Genomic DNA, 22,013 nt, shown 5'->3' on the forward strand with positions numbered 1-22,013 from the left:
TGTTTGCTCCAAAATCATTGGTGGTCACAGGGATTACTGCATAAACACTCTAAAAAATGCCATTAAAAAGGCTATTCTGTCATTAAAGACCCTTCACATGTCTATCCACTCTGCCTGTGAGTTGTTGCCCCTAGACCCCCCTTATCGCTGCCCCAGACGTCGGTCTGTCCGACAGAGAGTGTCATTTGTAGCTGAGACCATAAGGTTGATTAATGATCATTTACAGTGAGATGTGTTTACTATGTATGTTATTATTTCTCTTATTTATGAAGATGTCTATCTTCAGTTGTCTGTATATTTCTTTGTGTTATAAGTTTGTGTCAGTTGTTTGTATGGTCAGTTCTGAACTGCCCCTCTAGGACAGATAAAGTTGATTCAATTCAAAATTCAATTCAATTCAATTGTAATGACAGATGATGGCACCATGACAGTGTTATATTACTGAACAATATCAAAACCTGACAGCATATGATATCTACCATGACGCGTTTATGGCTTGTTATGTCAATATTATGCAACAGGGTCCAACTACAGTGTTACCCAAATTTGTATGTGAGAATATGCTAATAACTTATTTCCTATGCTTCATGCTAAAAATGTGTACATAATCCAAAAATCCACTGCCGGACCGAAAAGTGCCTGTAGTTGCAGAAACAGTAAGTGCGTTTACATGCGCTCAATAATCCGATAACTGCAGGAAATCAGATTTTGTCAGTAATCTGATCAACGCACTTACATGCACTTGAGTAATCAGATTTGATGTGAAACTCTGGGTCTACATGAGTCAGACAGTATTTAGATTTCTGCTTTGCAACCAGCCAATAAACTCACAGAAGAAGTCGAGACGTAAACGTAACGTAAAACTCAAACTTTCTGTGGCTTTTTTTAAAAAACATAGCGCCACTTTACCTGAAAATATGAACACGCACCATCTATTTTCAGGCTGAGAAATCCTCAAGAAATCGGAGCACCAGCACTGAGAAATCTGATTACTGAGCTAAAACCCAGCCTCTTTGTCAGATTTCTTCATCGGATTTCTAGACCTTACTCTTCATCGGAGTGTGCTGTTCACATGTTTACATTACATGATTTAAATAATAATAACTGATAACTGCAGAAGTCCAATTATAATCGGATTACTGAGTGAGCGAGTAAACGCGCTCACTATACACTGAATTTTACGAGGAAATGAATTCACAGCTGCAGATGACTGTTACCATCACACTGTTGCTCATGTATGAAGGAGAAATGTGTGTGTAACCAAATGAACAAGAAGTTAGAAATGCTAATCAGCATTTGCTCGATGATCCTTTCCATATTAATACTCCAGCGCATGATATTATCTCATTATCTGTTTACAGCTTTGTACTGATTTTTGGGAACCGGAGGAAGTGGCCTCTCTTTCATTCCGGGACGAGGCCGTCTTTCAGTCGTTTTCTTTGGAAACTATAGGAAGAAAATAATGCAGTTACCAAAAAGTGTGCACAGCCAGCTCCACAATTATTTGCACCCTTGGTAAAGATGGATAGACAAGATCGTGAAAAATGTCTGGTTAACCTCACACTGACGAAACAATCCACCCTTTACTGGAAGTAAACTGAGTCTAAGACATTGCTGCCGAACAAAATGTAAATTCAGCATGTTTCCATTTATATTTAACTTCTTTAAGTCCATCATCAAGCTGTCATCCATGACTTCCTGTGTCCGGGCCAAATACACTTTCTTCATCAACTCGGGGACAATTAGAGAATACAAAAATGAGATAAGCTTATTCACATTCATAAAACTGGCCAAAAATATAGCTAGAAGCCTGAAAATGTCCACTGTTAAAGCGATAATTAAGAAGTTTAAAACAACCAGAGCTGTAGTGAACCTGCCTGAAAGAGGACGCATGTTTATTTTGCCCCTGCGCACAGTGAGGAGGACGGTTTGGGAGGCAAGGATCACAGCTGGAGGCTAGAAGATGGTGGCATTTGGTGGACACCTTCTTTATAGAAGCATAAAAGTACTAGATACCACCTCCTTGCCAACAAACTACTCAATTTCAAAGCCTTTTCTTTCATCATACTACTAGGACTTGTAAACACAAGTACTACTTCAACATTCATTGGAAGTGGGGCAGGGGAGACAAATATATAAAAAGAAGGATGGTTATACATCCTCATAGCTAATTTTGGCTGAGGATCTGTGATGTTTTGGAGCTCTTTGCCCTCCAAAGGCCCTGAAATCATTGTTATACATGGCATCAAGGACACCGTGAAGTACCAATAGATGTTTAATGAAAATCTGGCTGCCAGCAGGACAGTCCGATGTCCAGGTCTATACTAAAATGGTTCACTGGCCACAGAATCAAACTTCTGACATGGCCAGCTGAGTCCACTGATTAACTGTGGTGAGGAAAGGACCCTGGAGGACCCGGAGAGATTTGCCCCCAGTCCCATTTCACCCCTTGCCCCTACCACTTAGCCCTTGTTTCTTTTTTGGATAGAGGGTTAGAGTGAAGTGTTTGGGCTACATGGCCTTCCAAACTGAGGTTTTTCAGAGGCTCCAAACAGAGAGTTACGTGAAATTTCAACAAAACTAGTATACTTGTTATTTGGATATTCTGGGTTTGTCACCCAGAATAGCATTCGTTTATTTGAGATCTCAACAATGTTGAGGTTTGTTCCATTTCATAGGGAATATTTCAACCACCACCCTTTGTAACTCAGTTCCAAGGGGCAAAGTGACACTCAAAAACAAGGAAAGGGGTAAAAAAGGGATGGGATTGGGCCTAATTTGTACCCCAACTCCTTGTTTTTGAGTGTCACTTTGCCCCTTGGAACTGAGTTACAAAGGTAGTGGTTGAAATCTTCCCTATGAAAAGAGCATCACTTCATTAACATCTACTAGCGCTGCTCTGTAGGCGACCCTGCCAGTCTGCAGTGACAGCAGAGGAGGGGAAAGTTCAGCTCCTCACTGCTGGGCAGGAAATTTATCTAGCGAGCTACCGAGACATCAGCATACTACTATCATTTTCTATGCCTGTTAAGAAGAGAAGGACCATAATACACTGAAACGATATTGAGCTAAGATAATATAATGGTTCTCATCATTTTTTTAAATCTAGAAAAAATTCTCACATGGGTTCCTATGGTCGCTTGTGCAGCCAACTTGCTGGGTTTTCTTTTTTTTCTCCTAACACTCTGTGTCTCTAAAAAAACCTCCGTTTGGAGGGCCGTGTGGCCCTAACACTTCACCCTACCACTCTATCTCAACAACAGTCAGGACATCCTACCCCTAGACATGAACTCGCAAAACAGAGGGCTAAGGGCTCAGTGGTAGGGGTGAGAGGTGAAGTGGGATTGGGCCTTGGTACTGAGGAGTGCTCTCAGATTCCTTGCTTGCTTTATATCACGCATTACAGGAAAAGACTTATTGCTGTTATGTTGGCAAACTGTGGTTTAACAAATTACTAAATGCAGGGGTGGTAATAATTGCCACACACACTTTTGTTAAAAACAATTGAGAATTTTTGTTTTCTAGACTAATTTTACCCATCTTTACCAAGAGCATCAAAAATTATGGACTGTAACTACTTCAATATTGATTAAACAACATGTTGATAAAACCTGTTGACAATTCTACTGAAACAGAAATGTAAAACTTTGCTCTTCAATCAAATGTTTATGGACAAACTGCATGACAACACTAAAACTCTCACTAACGTTTTAGTTAGAGCACACAATGGGAATTGTTTTGCTCAATTGGCCGATTTATTATTCTGTTTTTGGCGTTTCTGTGTTACAGTTTTAGGAGGAAAAAACAAGCTGAGACAGAAGAAACGCTGTTTTGAATTGCTGCTGTACCAAAATGTCATAGCATAATTATGCATGACTCGTTGTGCTAAACAGCCAGTTAGCACTTAGTTTCAGTGTAGCACTTTATTTGATTCATGATATTTAAATAAGCAGCTGACAAATTTGAAATGCCAGTTTGGCCAATTAAAAAAGCGAATCAAATTTTATTTAATCTTGTGACTCTGGCTAATAGAAAGCACTGGAAATATACTCCCATGTCTCATGTCTTCATTTAGCCCACACAGTGTGAGTTCTGGGCATTTAATAATAATTAGGCTGCAAAAAAAACAGAATCGGCCATAAAAATAAATGATCGATCAATACACCTCGAATTTTAGTGAGTGTTTTAATGTTATTATCCAATTATATACAAATTAGATCACATTCCTGGTTGCAAACACATAATCAATATTAATCATTGAGCGTACCAGAATCTAATATACAGTGACCCCAAAAAGCTCAGCCTCTCCTACCACTGGGCTACCTGCCACCCTGAAAGTGAAACTGAGTGCTGAATAGTAAAATAAACAAGGACATGAAAGATGGAGGATGCTGAGGCTGGAATTATCCCCAAACCTGTTTATCCCGATACAAGGTGCTCAGGCTCTTTGTTTCCCAACACAATGAACTTAATAGATTTTGAAGTACAGCACGAATGTCCAAATACTATTTGAGGCCACTGTATATCAGTACAGCACTGGTTCGTATATATTTTGATAACAGAAAAGGAAAAAGTACCTCATCCTGCATCGGCACAGACTCCCGAATGTAAGCGCTCTCTGTCTTAATTTTACTTTTCTCTGCTTTCCTCTGAAAAAGAAAACAATCTTCATGAGTGTCTTGCTTTCTTTTCTTTCTTTGAGTATCACTCTCTCTCTCTCTCTCTCTCTCTCTCTCTCTTCTCTTACCTTTCTCTGTGTCCTGCACTGGACTAAAGCAATGACCACTACCAGCACAATCAGAAGGAGGGAACCTGCTGCTATGGCGATCCAGATCCACAACGCCAAACCAAACAGCACAGGCTTCAGCAAGAACTGTTTACTGTCTGGGGGTCGTGCATCTAACAACACACAAACACACCGAGTAGAGCTCAACATCACACAGCCTGGATTTATATGATGGATCTGGGTCTTAAATTTGTAACAAGTTGTTATGACTTCTAAGCTGTGGGTCACTGATGATAAGTGAGTCCATCTCAAGATGAAAAAAAATAATAACTTCGAACCCAAACTACTTATATATTAAATATGATTGTTTAAATATGAAACATAAATAGAAGACCTCTGTTTTTACCCAAGCAGTATTTTAGGAGGGGTACTTCTGTAAAATTTGTCCACCACTGTTCAGTATAAGCCAGTTATAATTATGAAATAAATTAAACGATCTTAACGATTAATTGATTCATAAGTGCTATTTGGTTGTCATTTAATGCTTATATTTGAGGTTTGCTTTAAAATGAAACGCTCTTATAAATTTATATTCTTCTTCTTCCTTTCCTGTCGGATTTTATCAAAAGCGTACCAACTCCGGAGTGTTCGGTCTGATCAGAAACGGTGTGTTTGTATATGGCGTTCTGACTGGACGTAAGGTTTTCGTACAATCATCAAATGACCATTTTTTTCCCTTAGGAATGAACAAGGGGGAAAGTTTGTGCACCCAGCTTATATCACGATGATACAAGTCCATTAGCAACACCCTGTTAACCATGTGGGATATCAAAGCAACCACCTAGGATACCATAGCAACCACCTTGAAGCAACCACCCATCAACAACCTAGCACCCACCTGGAATACCATAGCAACAACCTAGCAACAACCTAGCAATCACCTGAAATACTATAGCTACAACCAATCATTAAAAACATTGAACAGTCAAAAGTTACACAAACTAATTTTTTCTAATTAAAAAAAGCAAAAAAATATATGATGAATGATAAATATCAGTAATGAGAAACAGATATGTGTGCGTTGTGGTAATGAGATGGGGGTAAAAAATGCCAAAACATCAAAATTAAAAAATGAACTCCAACTGTTACCCTGTTATGCTTACCTGGAGCAACACTGACACCCTCAACCTTCAGCTCTAATGTAGTATTCCAGTTCTTTCCATCCTCAAACAAAAGACTGCAGACGTACAAACCAGCATCACCATGCTCCACCTGAGAGAGAGAGAGAGAGAGAGAGAGAGAGAGAGAGGGATTGATAGAGAGAGTGAGAGAGAGAAAGAGTGATAGAGAGAGAGAGTGATAGAGAAAGAGAAGGATTGATAGAAAGAGAGTGAGAGAGAGAGTGTGTGAGAGTGAGAGAGAGAGAGAAAGAGAGAGAGAGTGATAGAGTGAGAGAGAAAGAAGAGAGAGTGAGAGAGTGTGAGAGAGAGAGAAAGAGAGTGAGAGAGAGAGAAAGAGAGAGAGATTAATAGAGAGAGTGAGAAAGAGAAAGAGTGATAAAGAGAGTGATAGAGAGAGAGAGGGATTGATAGAAAGAGTGAGAGAGTGTGTGAGAGTGAGAGAGAGTGAGAAAGAGAGGGAGAGAAAGAGAGAGAAAGAGAGAGTGTGAGAGAGTGATAGAGAGAGAGGGATTGAAAGAGAGAGCGAGAGAGAGAAAGAGTGATAAAGAGAGAGTGATAGAGAGAGAGGGATTGATAGAAAGATAGTGAGAGAGAGTGTGAGAGTGAGAGAGAGAGTGAGAAAGAGAGAGAGAGAGAAAGAAAGAGAGAGAGAGAAAGAGAGAGTGTGAGAGAGAGTGATAGAGAGAGAGAGAGAGAGAAGGAATGGCAGTCTTTCTATAACAGGTCTGAAAGCAGTGCACATACAGACATAAAATAAGAAAAAAGCTATTTTTCTCACATTTTTCACTCTGATGTTAAAGTTGGTGCTGGGCTGTTGGTCACTGGATGTAACTTTAGATTTGGGCACATCTGTATCATTCCACTGCAGGCCCTTCGCCCCAGACCTCATTAAGATGGGTAACCGGAAGTCAGTGGGGGGATCACGTACCCACTGACCTCCGACTATCCGTGAACTGCTGGAATCATAGTGGTTACATGGCAGTTCTGCAGTTCCCCCTAATGGAGCTGTAATCTCTGTACCACCTGAAGGAGGAGAGCAGTGTTATTAATGATCTACTTCAACACACAAAAAAAGATTTTGAATCAGAGGAAAACGCTGCTAGACAAAGCCAGCATAGACCACCATGACTGGTCAGCAGCAAAACCAGCATATCGCTGTTGTTGGAACAAAACCATCTCCAAAATGGTAACTTTACAGGAGAAGGAAAAAACATACTCTACTTTTAATGTAAATCAATGGAACCAGACTTTTTTCAGAGTCATTTTGGGTCATTTCTTCTTTTCCATTCATCATGAAATTAACAAACAACGTAAAGGACAACAGACTTTTTCAAATTATGCCAAAAACTGAAAAATGGAGATAGGAGGTTTTGCTCCGACAATATGTTGTGTTTTGGATGCTGTATGCTGGTCAACCAGCATGACCATACTGAGTGACCAGCTAAACCAGCACCAGAACAGCTTTAACAAGCCTGGAATTCATGCTGGTCTAAGCTGTTTTTAAGCAGAATCAAATGTGTGGTACTAGATCTTATCTCCTACAACTTCTTTATGCAAAAGAACGTCAGCAGCTCATCACATCATGCCACAAGCTGCAGGTTTGCATCAGCGTGAGAAATTTCAGCCACCATTTGGAGGCCTCGCTTCCGTTCTCGGCTGTGTTTCCTGTTACAACAGGTACTGCAAAGGTTATCTCTGTGACTGTGATGGATGAATCAAACATGAGAAAAACAGCGCTGAAGGCAATGTACGGTGTATGTGCACGAAAGTCCTGGACGGTTATTCGGGATGTGAGCGGGTAATCGGGTACTTGGTTTAACAGTATTCCAACAAAATCACAGTTCATCACAGGAAGATGCAAAAAACAGGCTAACAATCCAGTGAAAACGGTGATTTAATGTTTTAACAGAACTGTAAAACTGCTCATTTGTGAGGAAGAACTGAAATTATACTTATATTACAGTTTGCTACTACAAATCATGAGTGACTTTATGTGTTTGAATTGCGTTTGAAGTGAAACATCTACTTTACACAATTGTCCACTCACTCCAGATTTACTGCATCAGACAAGACATGTCTGGACTCTAAGTTTTGCCTATTTAGTTTAGCACTGGGAGGTTCGAGGCTAACGCTGCTGACAAACACAAGAAATCAACAGTCACCCATAAATTCATTCGCAAAAACATCTCTCAAACCACATACCGGTCTTCATTAGAGTTGCGAAGACTTGCTAATGTGGTTTAGAACAGAGTATTACTTACTGTGAACTATAAAAATGTTTGTTTGATTTGTTCATTTTTACAGTTCACAGTAAGTCTTACTGTGGCTTACTAAGTCTATGCGACCCTAATAAAGACCTGGACCTATTAACTTTTAGTGTTTGTTAGCAACATTAGCTTCGTGGCTAAACTAAAGAAGGACAATTTGGATAGTAAACATGGCTTGGCTCATCAATGAGTGAAAAACTGTGGAAAATAGAATTTTTTTTTGCCAAACTCTTCCTTTAAGAACATGTCTGAGCAGGCAGAGATAGCTTTTTCGCTAAGTAGGCTAACTAGCTGATAGTTAGCTAGGTCTAGACACAGTGAAAATATATGTCTCTGGCTAACATGTTGGCACTGTCCACTGAGGAGAAAAACCTCATCAGCATCCACTACTGTACCAGTTAGCTTTAGTGTTAGTGCTTTAGCTTATCTGAAGAGGCAGCCTCTGTTACAACATGAAAACCTACCTATTTCATATTCAAATGTGCAGCTAACTGATTTTAGCCTCTTAACACCAGTGCTATCACCTAAAAAGTGTCAGTTTTGCCAGAAAATTATCTTTCCCAGCAGATATCTGTTTATTAACCCTTATGGATATTTACAGATAGTTAGTATAGAAGTTAGTCCGAATGTATACAAAAAGCCTAACATTTTGATGGGCCCAACATGGCTCTACTGACAAGATTCAAGGTATTGTATGGATGAAGTTTGAGTAGACTGCAGCTAATTCTTTGAGGACAGGATATTGGTAAAAGTAGTGATGTTGCTTGGAGGAGGCGGAATGTTTAGAACAGGGATGCTCACTTCTGGCCCTGGAGATCTACCATCCTAGATTTTAGCTCCAACCCTAATATAACACACCTGTTCTGTGTAATGAAAGCCTTGAGGGGCACCTCAATATTAGACTCAGGTGGGGGCTCCCAAGTGGCGCAACCGTCTAAGTGTTGGCCCTATGATGCTACAGCTATCCGTGACCAGGAGTCCAAGTCCTCGCTCTCTGGGTGGGTAGGATGGCCCCCTGTTTCCCCCAATCAGTGATGCCACTTCACAGGTCTCGGAGGAAGCCTGTGCTAGCCTTCACCCTCCTAGCACTGGTAGTATCGTGTGATTGGGCGAGTCCTAACTAGCAGATGGAATTAGAGATGACTAAACTGGGGAGAAAACTGGGGAAAAATTGGAAAAAAAAAGTAAAAAAAAGAAATTAATAAATTAAATATTAGATTCAGGAATGCTGGATCTGAACTCTCCAGGGTGATAGATCTCCAAGACCAGGATTGGGCACCCTGGTTTAGAAGGTACCATCTGTTTCTTACCATTCTTACCAGGTGCAACAGTGACCTTTTCAATGACCTTTCCTTCCTTAACCTTCAGATTCAACCCAGTACTCAGGCTCTTTCCATCTTGAAACGTCAGATTGCAGATATACTCACCAGCGTCAGAAAGCTGCACCTGAAAGAGATTCAGAGGTAAGAATAATCTGCAAACCAAATAAAAAGAATAATCTGCAAGCCCAACTGACAAATTGCTGTTGGTTCTCACATTTCTCAGCGTCACAGTGAAGTTGGTGGTGAGTTGTTCGTCACTGAATGCGACCCTCAACTTATTCCCATTCCAGCGTAGGCCACTGGCGTCTCTAGCTAAGGCTAGAAACTGGAGATCATGGGGGGAGTTATGTGTCCACCCCCCTCCCACTATATGCAGACCGCTCGGATTAGAGAGAAAACATGGTAGCTTTGCATCGCCTCCTAGAGGAGCTGTAACTTCCTCGGGGGATGTTAGAGGACCTGCAGAGCAGAACAGAGTGATTAACATTCATTCAAATCAAAATAAATTAGTATTAGTAGCAGCCATGTTTCTAATGCATAGTACCGGCTTGACTCTGCTCGCCTTTTTTGGTTCTCCTTTAAGGGAAACCTGGTACTATTTGTGGCATCTCCTCCGTCGAGGTTCCAAGTGAGCCAAGTTGACGTGGAAAAACTGCAGACTACTGACTGGTCTGAGAGAATTGTCACTATCACCCTAAACGCATATGCTAACATTAGCTACCAGGTTAATGGACCTCTTGCGTCGCCTTTGAGCACCCAGAATCTTCTCGTCGTTTGATGTAGTTTTTCCCTTGTAGTTTAGTCTTTTGTCTTGCTGCCATCAGCTTCTTCTGGACAAAATTTGTCTCCTTTACCTCACGGCAGTTTTATGTGGCATCGCTATGTTGACCAGCTACATTGAGGGGGTTCTATATCTGCGGTGGAAAACGAATTAGCTGGTGCCAAAAGCGAGTAGAGTCCAGTTGAGACGGTACCATGCAGTGGAAAAGCAGCTATAGTAGCAGCAGTAATAGACAGGTCTGTGTAGTTTAGTGTTAGAGGTTAAAGCAAGCATATATACAGAGCCATATATCTGTACCCTCCTGATTTCCTATTTTCTTTTTTAATCACACTAAATGGTAACAGATCATCATAAAAATCATAAGACAAAGAGAACACAAGGAAAGGCAAAAGACAAATTTTAAATGATTAAAAGTTTTGCAACACCTGTTCAGCCACACTGAAGGGCTTTGAAGCAACTGCCTATTTAAGGTCCTGCCACAGAATGTGAGTTGGGTTCAGGTCAGGACTTTGACAGGTTCTGTGAATTATGACAAGTCGCTCAGGCCCTGAAGCAGCAAAGCATCCCCACATCATCACACTACCACCACCATGTTTCACTGTTGTTATGATGTTCTTATTGTGGCGTTAGCTTTACGTCAGATTTAACAGGGCCTCTTCCACTTATTCCAAAAGGTTTGAGGGTCATCAAGGTTTTTTTTGGCAAATGTGAGACAAGCCTTTACGATTCTCTTGCTTAGCAGTGGTTTTGGCCCTGCAATTCTCACACAGATACCATTTATGCCTGGTGACCTTACTGGAGGCGAGCAAAACCTGTAGTGTCCTAGATGATTGTTGCTAAGCTCTTGGAGGAATTTTGTTAGGCCGGCCACTTTACAACTGTCCCAGGTTTTATCTATTTATATACTATGATAATGACTATCAACATGGTTTTTCTTTCTCATCTCTTCAGGAATTTCTTTTCATCGCAGCATAGTGTGCTGCTTGTTCAGACCTACTTCACATTGCTAGAAAGATTCTGTTTATGTGATGTTTAGATTCAACAGGCCTGGCAGTAATCAAGTCTGGGTGTTTGCTAGTGTAATTGATCCCAGTTATTACCAGTTGGTTGATTGAGTAACCAAGGGGCAACTACTTTTTCACACAGGGCCAGTTGGTGTTGGATAACTTTTTTTCCTTCAAGAAATGAAACTATCATTAAAAAACTGTATTTCATTTTTCGTGTATATTAAATTTTGTTTAAAGATCTGAAACAACAGAAACTTTTTCACAGCACTGTATGATACGAAAATATCAATATATGAAAATATATGTGCACAAACTGAGTGGAAACCTTGCACAAATGTACCATGAAATATATTCAACCACATCCCATAAATACAGAAACACAGACAACGGCTGACCCATAACAAACCTGTAACACTGAGGGTCTTTTCTATGGTCCCCAGCACTTTCCCCTTTTCATCTCTGACCTCACAGGTCCACTGGCCGGCATCAGCTGAGGTCACAGAATTCAGGGTTACAGTGTTGCCAGAGCTTTTATAAGGTTCAACACCGGAAGGCTTCATCCACTGAACCTGCGCTGTTGATTCTCCACCAACATCACACTTCAGGGTCACATCAGTGGAAATCAGCACTGTGTCTGAAGGACTCACAGAGACTGAGAGAAAGAAGAGAGAACTTAGAGGTCAGTTCACAGCTACAGGGTGACTTTAACTCTACCAGAAAGTGTTTCTGGACCTGATGATTGAGATCTAGTCCAGATGACATCACCAAATCTGTCTCTCACCTGACATGACATGCAGTGAGTGATGCAGTGTGACTTTCTTGTTTGTCACATCGTGTCCAATGCATGTGTAGGTCCCAGAGTGACTGACCGCCACTGAAGAAATTTGCAGCCTAATTTCATATACCTTTGCTTTCCGTGCAAGTTCAGTGATCCCTGTAAAACAAAACCATCTCACAATAACAGGCCACATGTAGATTCACTGATCACTTTTTAAGTACACCTACCTTGTACCTATACTCAACGTCCACTTACCATATAGATGCACTTTTTTGCTTATGTCAGGTTTTGACTGGATTTGGACGTCCCAAGTATGTGTCGGTCTTTGGTCAGGTTCAAATTCATTTGGCTTTCTCACAGCCTGCCTCTCACTTTAAACAGATTCAACGCTGCATTTACTCTGGCTTTAGTTTTACTTTTCACTTTATTCATCCTCTTTACCTTATACCAGGGGTCGGCAACATGCGGCTCTTTTACTGCCCTGTTGGAGCTCCACAGCAGAATTAGGTTTGTAGATAAAAAATAAAATCTTCCTTTACAGTAAAATAAAGCTCTGCTGATCGTTCAACACAGTTTAACAATAAATGGTCTTAAACTCTGGAGTTAATGTAGAACTGCTAATTCACCCTTAACCCTGAAGATCAGCGCAGACTGCTGGTCACCGTAGCAACACAGACAACAATCTCGTCTAGCTAGTAGCTAACGAAACGGCAAAGAGAGAGGTTTAAGACAAACAACGATAATTTGGAGACAAATGGACTGATTTGTGTTTTTAATCACTCCAGCTGGTTTCCTGATCTGTTTAATCTGCAACCAGAAACTGTCAAACTGTAAAAAGTTGTGAAGGTGAAGTTTCTCATTCATCAGCTTCTTGTTCGAATTTTTGCATTCCACCTTAAATAGTGCCGCAGTTACATTCTAACGTTGCAGGCACCATTTAAGATGGAACGGGAAAATTCAAACAAGAAGCTGGCGAATGAGAAGCGACTTCAGCCTCGTAAAAAGTCGAACGTTGAGAGACATTTTACAAGAAGCTCTTTTACTCTTGAGAAAAGTTTCCTGTCGGAGATGTGAGAAAAGCAGCTATAGCTGACCTAAAGCTTAAAGCAGAGCAAAGTAAGTCTGAGTTTTCATTATACTATAATACATTTTTTAGCCTATATTAATACATCAGCACATACTGAGACATATTTACAGCCAAGATGGTAAAATGGACATAAATGTTGTGGCTCTTAAAGTGGTTGTGTATTGGTTAAAAGAAATTTGCTGAGCAGGTATTATCTGAATGGATCAGACACAGCAGGAGTTTTGGAGTTTTTAAACACTGTGTCCACTGACTGTCCACTCTATTAGACACTCCTACCTTGTTGGTTCATCTTGTAGATGTAAAGTCAGAGACGATAGCTCATCTGCTGCTGCACAGTTTGTGTTGGTCATTCTCTAGTCCTTCATCAGTGGTCACAGGACACTACCCACAGGTGTTTAAAAACCCCAGCAGCACTGCTGTGTCTGATCTACTCGTACCAGCACAACACACACTAACACACCACCATCACATCAGTGTTACTGCAGTGCTGAGAATGATCCACCACCCAAATAGTACCTGCTCTGTGAGGGTCCATGGGGGTCCTGACCACTGAAGAACAGGGTAAGAGGGGGGCTAACAAAGTATGCAGAGAAACAGATGGACTACAGTCTGTAATTGTAGAACTACAAAGTGCTCCTATATGGTCAGTGGAGCTGATAAAATGGACAGAGAAAGCAGAGTGCAGGTACAAGGTAGGTGGACCTAATAAAGTGAGTAGTTTCTTTAAAAAACAACAAATAAAATGTTTTCACAAAGTATTATTACAACAGAAAATCAAAATCTCAAAATCAGATGAAGGTAGTATTACATACCTTTAGACAATATTCCACTTCTTCCAGATATTTTTCCAATTAAGTTATTGTTGTGTTTCCACTCAATACCTTTGGCACCATCAGCATTATTACAGTTCATAGTCACCCCCTCTCCACTTTTCCTATAGAACACTTCAGATCTCCCTGTGGCTGCACAAAGAGCTGAAATGGAGAGAAACAGAACGTAGCAGAGTTTATGAAAGTGACTGAGTTTTTGCATCTTGAGACGGTGGTCTGTCCACTGGATGTCAAAGATTTGGGGACAATTCTTCAGCAGGATGTTTGATTTTCATTTCCAAACTGTTATTACAAGCAAATTATGAAATGTGCATTTCTTAAAATACTAATGATTTAGATGTCTTAAAAGAAGTGAAGACAGTCTTAGGCCCAGTCCCATTTCACCCCTCGCCCCTTCCACTTAACCCTACCCCTCCGTTTTGCGCATTCATGTCTAGGCAAAGGGTGTCCTGATTTTTGTTGAGATAGAGGGGGAGGGTGAAGTGTTGGGGCTACATGACCCTCCAAACGGAGGTTCTTCAGAGACTCCAAACAGAGTGATATGAGAAAAAAAGAAAAACCAGCAAGATGGCTGAACAAGAGACCAAACAAACCCACAAATGTGAGAATTTTCTCTGTTACAAATTAATTGCAGGTTTAGTGCTGGTTTAGCTGGTCAACCAGCATGCAAACCAGAACATTTAGCAGGACTGTTTCAGGAACATTTGAGCAGACTTTCCATTGTGAGCATTAATCATGAGGTTAGTGGTGAGTTTCTTACGATATCATTGACAATGTTGCCCTTTTTCAACAATATAGTGGAAGATATCACGGGTGGACATGATGATAAACAGCAAATAACTGTAAGGGGAAATATAGCCGCAAACGAGTGAGTGGCAATGAGAGGGTCCAAGAACTCATCAGCACAATAAGTCCTAATGCAGTTTTAGCTAAGTAGGCTTAACAGGCAGAGAAAAACAAACGGAAAGGAAGTGAGAGTTTATCAAAAGGCCTTAATTTGCCTTCAACAATGAGCAGAGGTCTTTAAACATAATACATATTTATGTTCATATATATTGATCTAGAAAGGTTTGTTTTTAGAGAGAGGACTCAAGTCAGGTTTGGCTGAAGACCATGGGCGGATACAGCCTCAAGACCTGCTGTAGTGACGATCACAAAGGAAGAATAGATTTCTGTGGTTGGATGAAGCTCTAACAGGATGCTAAAGCAAAGGGTGTATAGCCCCTAGAATACACCTAGAATATTCTATTGTGTTGATCTTTCCTCTACCAACAGCTGCATTCAATATTAGGACTGTAAGATGTTTGAAAAGCAAGAAAGGTCATACTTTAGAACTTTAATTTCAGAGATGAATGTAAAGTGTTTTTTTGTCTGCATAAAATCTTTGTGATTTAATGTGAATCAAACTAATTATGCTTAGATGAGACTGCTGATATCTCAAGAAATAGAAGATTCCTCCACAGCCAGATGAGAAATTGTGATGTCATAGCCCGCTACACTTTTAGGAAAAGGGTTCAAAACAGTACCAAAAAAGGTTTGGACTTGTAACAATAGTGGGGCCCTTTTTGGTGCTATATAAAGCTATTTTGGCACAACCATAAACAACAGGTTTTCAAATATAGAGAAGAATAATTTCATACATTCAGGTGGTTCTTTGCGTTGTCATGGTTCCATATATAACCACTGCTTTTACTAAAGAACCCTTGAAGAACCAGTTTGTTAAGGGAAAACTGATGCCCAACGTCCTCCAAAGATCAGGGAGGAGTAATGAGAGAGCAAAAAAGTTCATGTATCAAAAAGGAGATTACTTCATAAAGCACCATTTATATCAACAGATCAAATTAGAAAATGAAAAAGGCTAAAAAGAAGAACATTTGCTAATCAAAGAAGCTGCTGGTGTTCTCAGAACAACAGACTGCTCAACCTCAACACTACTGAATGTGTTTGATTACTTCAGAAAATGATCAACCAGCTTCTAAGACTGAACTTTGGAGGTGTGTCTGCAGATTCTTTGAGGAACTGAAAGAGAGTCTCCTGAAAAGAATGGAAGCTGGAATGAAGGTAAAGAGTGAAACATGAATATTATACTTAGCTGTGTAATTTTCTGTTAAATGTTTTCTGCTTTTTTCCTGATGCTGAAAAATGAATAATTTATACTTAATGACCATTTTGAGTGGAAATTATATAAATGAAATCTCTGACTTGTGAACCGTATGCATAACAGCTCATTTCCAGCTCAATCAAAGTTCCGGTGGAGGTTCTGAGCAGCGGTGCAAAGTATTCTGCACTTCTATCACATCCTTTCTTTTTCATCCTTTGCTTTTCATCTCTCAATTTTAATTTTAACTTCTTTAAATTAAAGCCATCAAATTTATTGTGGAAAGATTCAAACACGGAACTAAATAACACGACTGTTTCATTTTTATAGCACATTTCACTTTCAGTGCTCATTGTCTAATTTTCTTTCTTTTATCCCTCCATCTTCTCATAGAAACCAATTGATTTATAGACATTCCCTGACATTTTGAGCTGCAACACCACAACTGAACATTTCTAGGGTTAAAAATAGGTCAACTGAAAACTAACTAAAAAATTATTCACAAACTTTATAGATAACTTTGTATCTAATATACAGTTTTTGGGCAGTTATAGATGTGCTTGTTGGTTTTTAAAGTGAAAATAAGTGAACACACCCTCTACAGATCTCTCTTTGTTTTATTTATTATATTAGCAGTAATTAGAAGTGTGTTCCCTGTAGAGGCTGTGTTCACTTATTTTCATGAAATCAACGAGACGTCATTTGAGCAGGGGTGCCAAAACTTTACACCACCATATACACACATATTATTAGCCAAAACCATAGCAGCCTAAACGTAATCACTTCTCCCAAGAGCTTTTTAACGACTGCATAATCATATATTCTAACAGCATAATGATGATAAGAAATAAGATCAGTTTTTCTCAGATTTTGTTGATGGAATAATTTAATGAGGTCCAGCAAAAATCTCTCACTCACCTAAACAGACCCACAGGCAGGTTATTGAGGTCACTGACGCAGTCATCTCTTGCCATTCAAATTCTGTCCATCAGAAATAAAAAATTCATTTTCATTAATTGCATACACAGATAATACAGATAAGACATTTAACAAACTGTATTGACGTTATGGTGGGAATTATAATGTTATTATCGCATCAACAACACAACAACTCACTCTGGCTCTGTCTCTCCTGACTGCGCCTCACTTTTTTACAGCCTTGATCTAAAGTGCAAACCATCCTGGTGGCTTCTGACCACAGAAGCTGTTTCCGCTGTTGCATCTTTCATTTCCTCTTCTATGCCCTTCTCTACATCTCTTTACAATATATTTACAATAGTTTTCCCCAAAACCTTACAATTTTATGATAAAACTTTTTTTATGATTTTTATTCTTCTACACTGTTTGAGCGCAGCAGCTGAGCTTCACACTGAGTGAAAGTTTTATGAGGAATGGTTTGAAAGGAATGTTTTCCAATAAAAAAATAACAATAACTTACATTTCAAGTTAAACGTTTCTGCCTTCTCCTGTAAATGTACCTTTGTGGAGAAACTTACCGTTTGTTTTTTATTTTGGACAGTGATGATATGTTATAGAAATATCCCAAAATAAACGATGACTTTACACCTGCTGAAATGAATACTGAACAGCAGAATTTACAGTAATCTGAGGTGTCATTAAAGAGGCCAGCTGTGCTGCTATTGATTACATTAGCAGCAACTCAAGTTCTACAGCTGCGTTTCCACCTACACATTCTTTACTGTAATAATGTTAAAGACGCCGGCACTGAATCACGATAAAGATCTTTCACTTGTTACTCGTAACACAGTAGCTTTTAAACCATTTTTATGATGCTGCGTCAACTCCGCAGCTTTCATTTGATTTAAAAATCACAGATGATTTTTTTAATTGATTTTCTAATTTGCCTCTTTAATTTCTTAATTCTTCAGTTTACTCTGGTTAATCTCAGTCAAAGTACTAAAATTTTGTAAAATAAAAACTTGTAAAAATCTTTTCAAATCTTCATAATTAAAAAATAATATCCTGAATTAGCCTGAATATTCATTTTCGTATCTTCATAGATGAGCTACACTGTAAACACTATTTTTAGTAAATTGCAATATTTTGATACTTACAAATGAGCTCAGTTCAGGACTTTGTGCCTACACAGATGTTTCAGAGTGAGTGCAGCTGTGCTGATCTGGTGCAAAGCTTAGAGGAGAGAGAGAGAGAGAGAGAGAGAGAGAGCGGAAGAGTGCAAAACTCCTGTTTTTTGTCCTCCATGGTTTCAGTTACACAATTCTCTTACCAGAACATTTCCCCACCTCAGCAGACGTATCGATATTTGGGGCCAAATATTACTAAGAAGCTCAACCTCCTCATAGTGACAGGGTGGAACAGTTCAGGCTGAACTCAAGGTCATCAAGGTTAAACTTTCTACAATATTTTTTTTCCCAGCAGTTAATTAACAACCTTCGTGTGACGGGGTTTTGCTTAATGGATCCGAAGTGATTAATTCTGAATAAAAGCTTTTAAACGTGGCTCCTCTAAAGACTTACATGTCACAGTGTTTATTAGTACATCATTTTAAGGATAAATTGGTTGTTATGATGTTAATGTAACTTTTATTTAGTCATATCTGACCTTGCACTTCAAAGGTATACACATGAAATACATACACATATTGGAAAGAAGCTGCTGGTGTTCCTAAACGGACTGCCCACCCCACAGTCCAGACCTCAACATTACTGAATGTGTTTGAGAATGTTGGGATCGAGAGAAGCAAAAAGTACAACCAACTTCTAAGACTAAACTTTGGAAGTGTGGAAATATCCCTGTAGGGTTTATAACCTGTACTTAATGTCTGTTTTGACTGTACATACATACATAAATAAATAAATAAATAAATGAATGAATGAATGAATGAATGAAAAGTGGTCTCTGACTTTTAGACAGTGCTGTATATTGTATATAAAGTGTGGCCACCCCAGGTCAAATTACACATTTTATTGTGCAAACATTCTTCAGATTTGATGGACTTTAAATTAGAAGAAAGTAAATGGCTCGTGCAAAAGTTTGGAGACTCTTCCAGTTGTAATTCAGACCTTAATTAACTCATTAGGCCTTATTTGAGTCAAGAGCTGTCATTAGGAGTTATTTGCTGACAATTCCAAAGAGTAATAAATTCTCTGACTCCTCAAATATTGTGCCAACACTCAACAACCATGGGCTCCTCTAAGCAGCTGGCTGAGGATCTTTAAATAAGGCTAACAGATGCCTACAAAGCAGAGGAAGGCTATAAACAGTTATCGAAGTGCTCAGCTCCTAAACAAATGGCAGTTAAGGGGAACTGTTGAAGACTAGATCTGGAAAATCAAGGAAGCTTTTAGATAGATCTGCTCGTGTGCTGGCCAGAAATGCAAAGTAAAACTCCCATATAACAGCAAAGAACCTGCTGGAAAGTTTGGCTGAGTGGTGACGCAGTGTGCAGTGCTGCTTACGTAAACATGATCTGTATGGAAGAATCACAGGAAGGAAAACTCATCACAGACCTCATCTCAAAACATCTGTAAAACAATGTCTTGATCAGCCAGAGGCATTTTGGAAACAAGTGCTGTGGACTGATGAAGCAATCAAAAAAGATATGTTTAGAATAAAAAGGAGCAGCATTTGATGAAAGGAACACTGTGCCAACTGTTAAGCATGGGGTGGATCTGTAACACTCTGGGGTTGTTTGGCAGCCAGTGACACAGGAAATACTTTAGGGTCGATGGAGGAACGGATTCCACTGAATATCAATGAACAACAAATTCTGGAAGCAAATATGACACAGTCAAGAAACTGAAGCTGAAAAGAGGCTGAATTCTACAACAGGACAAAACATATCCAAGAATCCACCATGAACTACTTCAAGAAATGAAAGCTGAAGCTTTTGGAATGGCTTTCACTATGACTTGAACATCACTGAAAATCGTGGGCAGGTCTTACCCACATGTATGTGATATGGCCTAAGAAACAAGAGCTTTCTGAAAGTATGAGTGGGTGGAAATTCCTGAAACAAGAACAGAAAGACGCCTGGCTACAAAAAGCATTCGCAAGCTGTGATTTGTTGCAAAGGGGGTGTAATAAGTACTGAATAAAAGGTCGTCCAAACTTTTGCACATGCTGTAATTACTTTTTTCTATTTTTTACATTCAAATCAAATATGACTGTTTACATACAAACACCATTTTAACTTGCAACACATCATCATACCATATGTTAGTAATGGACTTTAAATTAATATATTTAAACTAAAAAATGACTAATTAGCAGACTTTTGTTTCTTATAAACGTTCCAAATGGTACTTCTTACAGTTCGCTGGCAAAAGGTATTGTTTACAGCTTTTCCCGATCACTAAAACACATTTAAAGAAACTGGGGTTCACTTAATGTTCATTCAAATGTGTTACACAATCTTATTGCTTTCACAGGTAACAGGTGTCATTAAATAAAAGTGATTTAAAAATGAGACGTGGAGCATCCAGACAGTCGATTCTACCAGATGTGTTTCTACTTTTGTTTTTTTTTTCATACTCACTGAAAAAAGGCGAGAATAGTTAAAAGCAAACGATGACAGGACAGACTTTGTGGATGTCCATCAGTAGAGCGATGTGTAATATATCTATACGATGTCTGACTTTCCTATTGAGGTTTCTAAAAAATGGTACAATCAATGGTACAGTGTGTCAACTCTGTCATGGACATGCCATTAATGATCACACACACACACACACACACACACACACACACACACACACACACACATTTCCTAAGCCGCTTATCCTTCAAGGTATGAATGATGACATTGATTATAATTGTTTTGTCTGAATTGTACTGTAAATTTCAGTTTGGTGTGGTCTGAATGTAAGGCCTTATGTTTGAGCCCCTCCTGCTACTGATACACTCAGGCTCAGGTTTGGCCTCATTTTGGACAATGATGCCCTCCAACACTCGCAAACAGAGTGAAATATGTTTTGGTGTGACTAGACGTCCCCGTTGTCCAGACACAGTCCCTAATTTTGGCAGGAGCTGTCCCTGGAAATGTCCCCGTTTCTAACTTTGAATTTAAAACACCTTGGAAAATCCTAACAAAGACAGCAGAGCAGACAGGCAGACGTTTTGTATTGTGCTTGTTTTGGCCAGCAGAGGGGGCTGCTGCTTCCTGACTACTTTTACCACTTTCTCACCTAGTTTTAGAAAACGCTGCTGTGGAAAACTTGACCAGAAGCTACAAAGTGTCAAGTGAATGGAGAATATCACTACAAATGTCTTTTCAAGACACAAGCTGACCCAGGGATTAAAGCAGGGGTGGGGTTATTGGACTTAAATTGTACTGCCAGGTGATAGGCATGCTCTGATTTTTATAGACATAGAATCAACTTGAATGTAGCTACCATGCAATCTACAAATAGTGCATCATTTTTTTTTAGCTGCGTCACTTTTTCAGCCATGGGTGTGTTTAAGGCATTCATGTCAAACTGAGAACCTTCTGGGCTGAATTAACGTTTACCCTCATCTAACGCTCTGAAATCAGTCTTGCTAATCAGCTGATGAGCTGAATCAGGTGTGTTTAATGAGGCAGTGTGCTGAAGTCTGCAGCGTTTTGGCCCACCAGGACTGGAGCCTGACACACGTGGTTTAGGGTCTGGCTATTGGGCTACAGCCACGGGCCTCTTTTTACTACCAACATATTCAATATTAATATGAATTATGGGCTCAAACGTCCCCTGGATCTTTTGAGGTAAATGTATGCCTGCCTCATCCCCGCCTAAGCCACTGGGCTTAGAGACTTTTGAGACCTTTTTTACTTAGTGACTATTTCTAAAAAGCAACCAGTGACAAATCTCATAAGGGGAAAAGCAAGAAATATGAATCTTTAATGCATAAAACTGGAACTGTTTCCTTTTTTATTTCATAGATAAAAACGCTGGATATTTTAATGAGATATTGACCGC

The 22,013-nt window shown here is 39.5% G+C and overlaps 1 protein-coding gene across 1 annotated transcript in view; it reads right to left on the reverse strand.

Annotated features, from left to right (window-relative positions):
- The window catches only part of cd4-2.2 (CD4-2 molecule, tandem duplicate 2), a 29,832-nt gene extending 12,528 nt beyond the window's left edge, over positions 1-17,304 (reverse strand). The window contains exons 1-12 of the mRNA XM_036580394.1: positions 17,194-17,304; positions 16,996-17,058; positions 13,962-14,123; positions 12,066-12,218; positions 11,691-11,936; positions 9,711-9,955; positions 9,485-9,620; positions 6,686-6,930; positions 5,890-5,998; positions 4,748-4,899; positions 4,578-4,649; positions 1,360-1,446 (exon numbers count right to left, since the gene is read on the reverse strand). Of these exons, the coding sequence (XP_036436287.1) occupies positions 1,360-1,446; positions 4,578-4,649; positions 4,748-4,899; positions 5,890-5,998; positions 6,686-6,930; positions 9,485-9,620; positions 9,711-9,955; positions 11,691-11,936; positions 12,066-12,218; positions 13,962-14,123; positions 16,996-17,058; positions 17,194-17,299 (1,776 nt within the window). The 5' untranslated portion in view covers positions 17,300-17,304. The remainder of the gene's footprint in view (positions 1-1,359; positions 1,447-4,577; positions 4,650-4,747; positions 4,900-5,889; positions 5,999-6,685; positions 6,931-9,484; positions 9,621-9,710; positions 9,956-11,690; positions 11,937-12,065; positions 12,219-13,961; positions 14,124-16,995; positions 17,059-17,193) is intronic.
- Positions 17,305-22,013: the final 4,709 nt, after the last annotated feature.

This window comes from Colossoma macropomum, unplaced genomic scaffold (genome assembly GCF_904425465.1).
Source record: "Colossoma macropomum unplaced genomic scaffold, Colossoma_macropomum, whole genome shotgun sequence".
Taxonomy (NCBI): Eukaryota; Metazoa; Chordata; class Actinopteri; order Characiformes; family Serrasalmidae; genus Colossoma; species Colossoma macropomum.